The sequence below is a fragment of the Camellia sinensis genome, chromosome 15 (genome assembly GCF_055761805.1).
Source record: "Camellia sinensis isolate YWXY chromosome 15, ASM5576180v1, whole genome shotgun sequence".
NCBI classification, from domain to species: Eukaryota; Viridiplantae; Streptophyta; class Magnoliopsida; order Ericales; family Theaceae; genus Camellia; species Camellia sinensis.
In genome coordinates this window covers 22970991-22980634 of record NC_138975.1, presented here as the reverse complement: position 1 = coordinate 22980634, position 9644 = coordinate 22970991, and the positions used below count along the sequence as shown (strand labels likewise).

At 32.8% G+C, this 9644-nt stretch overlaps 1 protein-coding gene across 16 annotated transcripts; it reads right to left on the bottom strand.

The window, feature by feature from the left end:
- Positions 1–3149: 3149 nt before the first annotated feature.
- LOC114319696 (protein CANDIDATE G-PROTEIN COUPLED RECEPTOR 7) lies at positions 3150–9008 on the bottom strand. Of its 16 annotated transcripts, none has more exons than XM_082909650.1 (8): positions 8522–9008; positions 8337–8377; positions 8001–8074; positions 7107–7179; positions 7008–7033; positions 5381–5445; positions 4323–4457; positions 3150–3609 (listed from the first exon to the last, which is right to left on the bottom strand). In XM_082909650.1, exons 1-7 carry the CDS (start codon positions 8991–8993, stop codon positions 4327–4329), a joined length of 882 nt encoding a protein of 293 aa, XP_082765776.1. In that variant the 5' UTR covers positions 8994–9008; the 3' UTR covers positions 3150–3609; positions 4323–4326. The 16 variants fall into 16 exon arrangements, 9 of the variants coding, with proteins under 9 accessions (XP_082765776.1, XP_082765775.1, XP_082765778.1 ...); XM_082909649.1 differs by lacking the exon at positions 8337–8377 and adding an exon at positions 8208–8224 and having other exon boundaries at positions 8001–8122; XM_082909652.1 differs by lacking the exon at positions 8337–8377 and adding an exon at positions 8208–8224.
- Positions 9009–9644: the final 636 nt, after the last annotated feature.

Here is a 9644-nt window from a genome sequence, read left to right as displayed (position 1 = left end):
AAAATAAAAAAAAATCAACCTTTAACTTTTACTGCTACCTTAAATAAGTAGTTAAAAGCCATGTTGTGTTTCTTTCTCTTGCGTTTACAATTAGATTGCGTGCAGACTAGAGAACCCCAGGGCCAACAAGCCGAGCAATGCGCCCAGTCGCTAAAATTTCTGAGCGACTCACTGGTTGGTTGTTTGAGGTATCTTAAATAAATGTATTTTTTTATTTTTTTGAATTAAAAAATTAAGAAGAAAAATATAGATGTTTGAATTAATTTTTTTGACTTTTTATAAAAAAATGTGTATTAAAAAATTATATAAATAAGTGTATAGGGGAATAAAGTGATGGAATAGGCAGTACGGTTGGAAGCCTAAAGGGCAACGCGCAGTATAGGAGATTGATTCTCTACTTTTCGAGCATAAATTGGTTGGTTCTGTTCGGCCCATAGGGGCCCACCACGGGTCCCGTTTTACTAATCGGAATCGTTTAATTTGTAGAACTCGTCGAGTACTATATGCTTAAAAAAAATCACGTTGATTGAATATTGATAACTATTTGATTGAGTTAGTTTTTTTTTGTTAACTGTTAATTATAACACCATCTATTTTTTTACAAAACTGATTTGATCATGTATTTAGCGATATCCGATAGACGTAATTTTTTACAGACATGTAGTACTAGACGAGTTCTATATATTAACGGTTCAAATTATCAAAACGGGACCCATAGTGGGCCCCGCAGGCCCAGCTATACCATCTAATTTAATGAATATTTTACTATAATTTTTTTTCTTCGATCACTGACTCCACCATCACGTCAATGGAGCTTTTTTTATTTGTACTAATGCGTATATCATTTTTTTAATATTTTTTTTAATAAATAATGATAACATTTTAATTTTTTAAATAAACTTTTGACTTCTAAATTTTTTGAAGGGTTGTCAAACTAGCCCTCAGTCTGGGGTGACTCATGCGAGTGCGGGGTTTTATTTTATTTTTCAAAAGCTTCTAAAAACATAAAAAAATGTTTATAGCACACCCAATTCTTTATTTTTATTTTAGAACTCTAGTATTATATTAATCAAGTTATCAAAAACTTAAAATTTAAAATCTAATCCCCAGTCCCGCTTGACTTTCCTTTTTAGGTCACATTTGTTTGACTTTCGTATGGTGAAATTGGGGGTGTGAATTATTAGTGTGATAATATTAAATTAAAAATATAAAATAAAGAGTATTTATTTGTATATCACTAAATTAATAATACTATTGATATTATTAAAGAAAAGTAATATATTTTTATTTCCGGTATTTTTTTAATATTATAATTTTATTTTATTTTTGTACTTTTTAAATCCAGTTAATTTATAGACACTTCAAAAATATAAATTTTGAGTAAAAATCATTTAAAAATTTACTAAATATATAAAAATCATATTTTTTTATTATTTATTTAAATTTTTAAATATTTCTTTCACAAATAAATTATTTGGAAAAAAATAATATTAAAAATATTTTAATCCATCTTATTTAATAAACTAGCCAATGCAACTTTTAAAAATAAAATAAAATAAAATAAAAATATATGAAATTTCATAAATATTCTTCTTCTATCCTTTTATTTGATGTAAGACAAGCACTACAACAAAAAAAAGGTTATTGGGGCCCGCATTGCATGCCGTAAAAGCCTTTCTGCAACGTGAAACGTAACGTCATATTATGACTAGTCATAAAAAGACATTCACTTTCAACGGCTTGCTATAGTACACCGTTAAAAATTATTTAACAGCAAATCTTGTGGCGTTTTTACTTGTTCTACGACTATTTTTGCACGTCGTTAATTTGTGGAGCAAATAACAACGCTGATTGTGCGCCGTTAAATATGTGATACGACTTGCTCAGCCTGTCATAGATAAATAGAACATATCACAACGCTCGTAAAATGCTGTGGAATATGTCATACAATGACCTAATTTGCTTGCCGTAAAATGTGCATTATTATTTTATTTTAATTTAATTTAGCATGGTTCTATTTTGATCTGTTTTGTACAATTTAACAAACATTACAAACAAACTTCACAAAATATCAATAAATCACCAAAATATTGTTTCAAGCATAAAAATAAACTATATCCATAAGTTATGAACATTCAAAAATTATCAATATATACATTCCAAACATCCAAAAACTAACCTTAATTCAAAACCATCCAAAGAGAACTATCCTTTGTCCAAAAAGTTTTAAACTGTCCAAAACCTATGCCATACATAAGTTTCTAAACAAAAGGCACATTGACTTTGACAGGTTAACCCATACTTTCCAACACCCAAGGCCAAGAAGCTCCATTCAATGGATTGTCTTGGCTTCAATCACAAATTTTGATTCCTCCACTTAATCACAACACAAAGAAAATGAAACTGGAGAAGGCCATAAGTAAATGAAACTTTATTAAACAAGAGAAAGAGAATACATTGACAAAAAAAAATACCAAAACTGAAATTACATTTTTTTGTGAAAAAAGACAGATTGATTGTCAGACAATGGCATCGCACAAAATACCAAAAGCAAACTGACTTTTAGGAAGCAACACAAAAAAGGGGCCAAAAGTAGAAAATGCAGTGTAGTTTCAGTTATGCTTCCCAACTCCTTGCTGAGCCTCATCTTCAGAAACAAGCTAAGCCAAACACCCACTGCTTTAGTGCCTCTGTCTCAAACAATATGGGTTGTACCTCTATTGGCTTTCCTCACCAATCCTATTTTCTCTGTCATTATTAATCATAAAGTCATAGCCATAAAAGATTTTTCAAAGAAATTTTCCACTAGGTGATGAGGTCTGCATTTATTGGTTTAGGTGCCTCTACAAAACAACAGAGAATATTTTGAACCATGGAAAGACCAAAAAAAAAAAAAAGTCACACTAATTATCATCTGCTTGTGTGTATGATTTTTTCAAAAGCAAGGGAGAGAGAAGGGAAGTTTCATGTCACGGGTACACCAACTTGGAATTGATTAATGGTTATAATGCAGTGGAATTCTCATATTAAGTGAGTTGTAAAGTCTTCACAAAAATTCTAGAGATTCTGACCCGTTATTCATAGTTTGCCACTATACAAAATTTCAGGCAAAAAATAGAAATTCCCTCTACGTTTCTAAGGGTACAAAATTGAAAACAAATCAAATTTCATAATATTTCTTTTTTGGTTAGCAAATCAAATACCATAATTCCTAATAGGATTTTCAGTAGCATGATAAAAGGCTTTGGGGCTATAGAAATTATATATACAAATGAGGAAGCAACAATAGAGCAGTGCAGCAATAAAAGAATGCTTGTGGAAACAATAAAACTCCCCCGCAAAGAATTCCTAAACCAAGGCAAAACATCATACTGTATCCAAAATAGAAGCTGGTCTGGAAGAAGCCTGACATCTTAGTCTTCACGTAGTAGTAATATATTGAATACAAGTGCACATAGACAGCTGTTGATGCAGCAGAGAAGAATGAAGGCCACTGCCAGTGATAGTTCTCGGCATTTAGAAAGAAATATGTTCCCAAATTGTTACACAAACCGTAACAATAATGAGAATCAGAAAAACCAGCAGCATAGAGTGGTAGACATAGTACACCTGTCAAGCACAAAGAGGGGAAAGAAAGGGAATGGGGTTTCAGTTTTCTTTATTTATTTGTATTTCCTTGCTAATAATGCCCAAGTGAACGCACTAAAGCCATTAAAAGCATTGGTATAATGTTGTAACATTTTACCTTGTAATTCCAGAATGATGTGAAGACAAAATACATCTCAATGAATATGCTGCCAAAGGGAAGTAGTCCTCCCATCATAGAAACAAGAGAAATATGATATAGTTATAACTTAGGAAGAGTAGGTCTTTTGCGCTATACTTTATATGGTGTTTTCAAAAATCAAGGGTGGCCATGGCACCCCCTAGCTGCCTTCTCTCTTCCGAGTAAATATTGAATTATTCAATAAGTAATTTTATTTTACCATAGAGACAACAAACACAAAATTATTGAGAGACAAGACTTATTCATCTAACCTCATTTGCAACCTTTTTAGTTGACCGAGTATTTCACTCAATATTTTCTCCAGAAATTATTTGTTGGCCATATCACTTAACCATTGTTAAGTTGTCTCTCAAAAATCTAACAATAATTATATAAGACGGAACATCACATAAATTTGTTACAAGACCATCAAATAATTTTCCCTTCACCCTGCCATTACTGTTACTTTTAACCAATTGGTTAACTATCTTATAGCAGAGGGAGGATTTGTTTGTGGTATACATGCAGTTTCAGGCAACTGATGTGACTGTGTTACCTCTTCAGAACTTGGTTGTTGATTTAACCAAGCTTGCCACCGTCTTCTCAATTTTAAGGTCTCGAGAAGAATAACGGTCCCACTCATTGCGCCTCCAAATCCAGCAAGCGTCGCAAGAAGAACTGAAAGCACAGCCTGCACATGAGGCAATAGCTCCCACACAAACATATAGAAACATTTAGGTTCCACTTGGATAAATGAATTTCAAATGAATGGATTGACTATTATAGATAGATTAAGAAACTAAATGGTAGAGTAAGATGAGAAGTATATTATTATGATCTTTGTACAACTGTAATCTTTTAGCACAGGATTTCAACATGTTGTCGTTCTCTTTGCTCACCTTTTCTATTCACTGGTAAAAGTCACTTAAGTGAAGATAGAAATAAATGATTTATTCAAGCAATGGAACTGACCTAGTTGAAGTTGGTGTCAAAATGTTTTTATGTTGTAAGAGTTTTATATTGATCTTCCAGAACTTTTCTGTTATCCTAATTGACTTAGGCCTAGTTTGGGAAGACTAAATAAGTGCACTTTTTGACTTTTTATGAAATATGGGTTGGGTTTGAAGTGATGTGTAAGAGAGGTGATGCGACTTAAATTAGATGATGTGACTTAAATAGGATAGTTACTTTTTGACTTTTTGTCTTTTTTCAATCATACCAAACTTAGCCTTATTTAAATCCATCTCATGAATAGGGTAAACAATATTTGAACATAGTTGGCTAATATTGTAAGAGGCAAACAAAGTGGTTCCCTCTAATGTTAAGGTTGCGTTTGGATTTATGGGTTTGAAATGAATTGATTTGGGTGCTTATAATTCAAAGAGAATAGGCAAATTTAGTCATGATGATTCAGATCTGGATTTCAAGATTGAATTGAAAGCTTTACCATGATAGATTATGATGGATTTGAAATAAAAATAGTTGCATACAGCTAGGCAAATTTTCTCCTCACTAAGCATAAATTGCAGAGATATATCAGTATAGTATCAAAGACGCAAAACTCATGCTGGCAAAAGGGTCAACCAAAACATAAAACTTAAAAACTTTAGCTACCCATAGTCGTTGATGTCATGGATGCAAGAAGACCCAACATGCAGGAAAATGGCAGGGATATGGCACTTAGTTGCAGGAATCGTGCAACTTGGTGGCGATTCTCAGTAGGGGTGCAACTCGGGCGGGTTCGGTCGGGTTGGGGGTCTGCCCAAGCCCGACCCGAATTGTATTTGGCACTGCCCAAGCCCGACCATGAACCCGAACATTGTTGCCCAAGCCCGGCCCAAGCTTTGTATTTTGAACTCGGGTTGCCCGAATTGCCCGAATTGCCCGAGTTCAGAAATCTGTAGGTAGATCTAAGGGTAGACATAAAAGATGCTAATCTAATGGTAGAAAACTAACCAAAAAAAAATAAAAAATAAAAATTAAGACTAACTCTTTTACTTAATAGAAGACTAACCAAAAAAAAAATAAATAAATAAAAATTAAGACTAACTCTTTTACTTAATTTATATATATTACATAATTTATTAAATTATATATATATATTATATATTATATATTATATAATTTATATAATATATTAAATTGAATTCGGGTTCGGGTTGCTCGGGTTGGTTATTGGTTCTGCCCAAGCCCGGCCCGAATTGCAATTCGGGCATCAAAAATCTGCCCAAGCCCGTCCAGATTACAAGATATAGTTGCCCAAGCCCTAAAAAAACTCGGGCTGGGCTCGGGTTGCTCGGGTTGAGCCCGCCCGAGTTGCACCCCTAATTCTCAGTAAGAATCGCGATTCCGCGATTCCTGGAAAAAAACGTGTAAGAATCGCGTTTCTGTGGAAAAAGAAACGCTATTCAGTCCAAGATGGGATCATAAAGGGGAGAGAGAGAGAGAGAAACCCTAACCTTCGACGTCGACATGAGAGGAGAAAGGGCTTCGATCATCTTCGTCACTCTCGCGATCGTCTTCATCACTCTCTCGATCGTCTTCGTCTCTCTTTCTCTCTCTGTGCTTCTCTCTTTCTCTCTCTTCGTCTCTGCTTCTCTCCCTCTTCATCTCTGTTTCTGTTTCTGTTTGTTGTTCTCTGAACTCTCTCTCTCTTCGTCTAGATATATAATATATAATATATATAATATATCATATATAATATATATAATAAATATAATTTATCATATATTATATATGTAATAAAAAATATTTAATTATTATTTCTTAAAATATCATATATAATAATAATTTTTGTAAATTATTATTTCTTAACTTTTTAACATATAATAAATAAAATAAATCATCCAATTATTTAAAAGAAATCTAATTAAACCATATATAATAAAAAAAATTATAAAATAAAATATCTAATTTTTCTTTTTATTTATTTTAACATAATTTATTATTCCTTATTTATTATAATTTTTTATTTATAATATATATCAATTAAAAATAAAAAAAAATAAATTAACAATAATACATTATTTAAAAAATATAATAAATAAATAAAATAATTAATGTACATTAAAATAAAAATATTTATAAAAAAAACTTCTAATGTGCATTAAAATATATATATATATATATATATATATTACCGCTCCCCGAGACGCTCCCAACCTAAGAAACTTCTATCGGCTCACGATTCTCTGCTCCCGCTCCCGCCCCCGCTCCCGCTTCGTGCAACTAAGATATGGCAATTGCACCTGATCCCATTTTCGTAACCTGCAGACAGAAAGCACATATTAGGAACATTGGTAGGCTTGAAAGTGTTGTACCCAGAAGTCACTAAACTTACCAAAACCTGCTCTAGAAAACAGAAATAAGCCAACATGCTGACAATGACTAGAACAGGAACATCCTGCCAAACTCTGATAAAAGTCACATTGCTTTAACAACAATGATAGAGATCACTAATTTTGGAGCTTTAAAAAGACTACTAATGACATGGCACTCAATAAAAAAAGAAAAAAAATACGACACCAAAGCCAAAACATCAAATCATTCATGGTGGGACCCCCTCCACATCATTAGTGATGGCACTAATTAGTGCTCTCACTCATTTTCCTTGCTTTAATCATACAGATTTGAACATCATCTCAAATTAAAATTAATAGAAATTCTTAAATTTAAATGATATCAAGATAAAATTAAGGTTGACAACAAGCTAAAGACCAACATCTAGTAATCAGCAGTTTACTGATGGGATTGTTCTCAAATCCCAATTGATTGAAATTGATTTCAATTGAGTTAAAAGCCTGTTTGGTACAGCTTTTTGCAAGTTAAAAGCTAATAATCAAGAAAGCATAAGCTAAAACCTCTCTCCTGCACAAAATCATAACACCTAAAGAGGATGGTGACAGAAGTACACAGGCAGTTAAATGAGCCTAAAGCATGTAAAAGAGAAATATAAGCATAATTTCTTTTTCTTCCTTTGTGAAAATTCCCGGTAGGTATTATAAAAATACATAACCACTCACTTTGTTTCTCACCAAATTTTACCATTTTAAGTTAGAAACTACATTGCAAAACAAGAGAGTTCTCTTTCTCTTCATTTCTTATCATTTCTCATCAAATCATGGACACATCCATAGAACCCGTTAAACCCATAAAACTATGCTCTTTTACAATTCAAAGCTTGTCTCATAACTTGTACAAAACACAAACCCATAAAAGAATGTAATAGAATTACCTAAAAGAAGAAGCATGTGAAACTATCATCACATCATTCACACCAAGACCACTCAATTTCTCAGCATTCCTCATCTCCTTCCCATTATAAAACAACTGTTGTTGCTGATTCGACACTTGAGCCTGCTCACAAACCAAAAACACCACAAATCTCAATCCTCACACACACACACACATGTGCTTATATAGAGCGAGCAATCGATCTTACCTCGACCTTAAGCAGAGCTTTCAAGTTCTCAACATGTCAATGATATCAAAATTCACATTCAAACAACTAATAATCTCCAAAAAAAAAAAAAAAAAAAAAACGATGTTGAACTAGGGTATTGGAGATTACAAATTCGTCAGATTCCTCAGTTTCACACAAGAGATTCAAAGCTTTCAAAATCAAGACAGAGAGCATGAAGAAATGGATACGATCAGCAGACAATCGCTTAGTGTAGAGAGTGTAAGTCCAAATTCCAGCCATAGAAGTGTAAATCAAGAAGAAGAAGAAGTAAATCAAAGGGAGATTAGTTTTACCACCAGACAAGTAGTCGCGACGATTGGATTTGGAGGCGATGTTGTGCATTTCAGATGGAACATTCATGGAGATTTCGAGATTAGGGACGCAATTGTCGAAGAAGGGAGTTAATAGATTGGGATTGGTGAGGCTGATTTTGAAGAAGTAAAAATTGGAGGTTTGGAGTTTGTCGAAGGTGAAGACGAGTTTGATGAAATCGGATTCGAGAGGGCATTTGAGATCGCCCTCGGCGATCTGTTTGAGGACGTAAGCCAGGAATCGCCAGAGGAGAGGAAGAAGCCGATTTGGGAGGGATCGGGCTTGGGAACCAGTCTCGACGACGAGGATGATGATGAAGAAAGTGGAGATTCGTGGTGGGTTTTGAAGGTTGGGTTGAAGGTTAAAGCCAAGGTTGGTACTGACTTGCAAATTGAATAGTTCTGAGACCAACTCTGGGTTGATTTTGTGTGTTAGGGCTGAGAGTTGGGGCATTTAATTATTATTATTATTATTATTTTTTTTTTTTGGGTGAATTGGTGCTGGAAAATTTTAGGCATTATTTTTTTTTTTTTGGTGAATTGGTGCTGGAAAATTTTAGGCTCTGTTTGGTAGAGTTCTGAAACGTTGGTTTCAGAGTTTGGTTTGAATATATTGTTTGTTTATGATTTTAAAAATTAATTCTACACTCACTTTTGAAAACGCAATCGAAAGCGGGAAAATTTTGGCTAACCAATCGTTCTATCGGTCGTATGGAACAGAGCAATATTATTTATTTTTTTATTTTTTTATTATTCTTTTTTTTTTTTGCAATTGATATATGTTAATTTTTATATATTCAATAAAAAATATTTTTCGATTTTTTTAAAATTTTTTATAAGTTAGAATTTTGAGTTGCGTGTTTGGTTATAAGTTGTAAGTTTTGTATCAAATATCATATGTCACATCAAAAATTTTCCACTCAATTCAAAACTCATTTACTAAACAAATTTTTCACATTCAAATCATAATTTCAAAACTCACAAACTCAAAATACAACTATATTCTCAAATCATATTTAACTCTACTAAACGCAACCTTATTTTGGCGCTATTTTTTTTTTTGTCGTACCTTTCACGACATGCATTGTGTGTCGTAAAAAGGTAA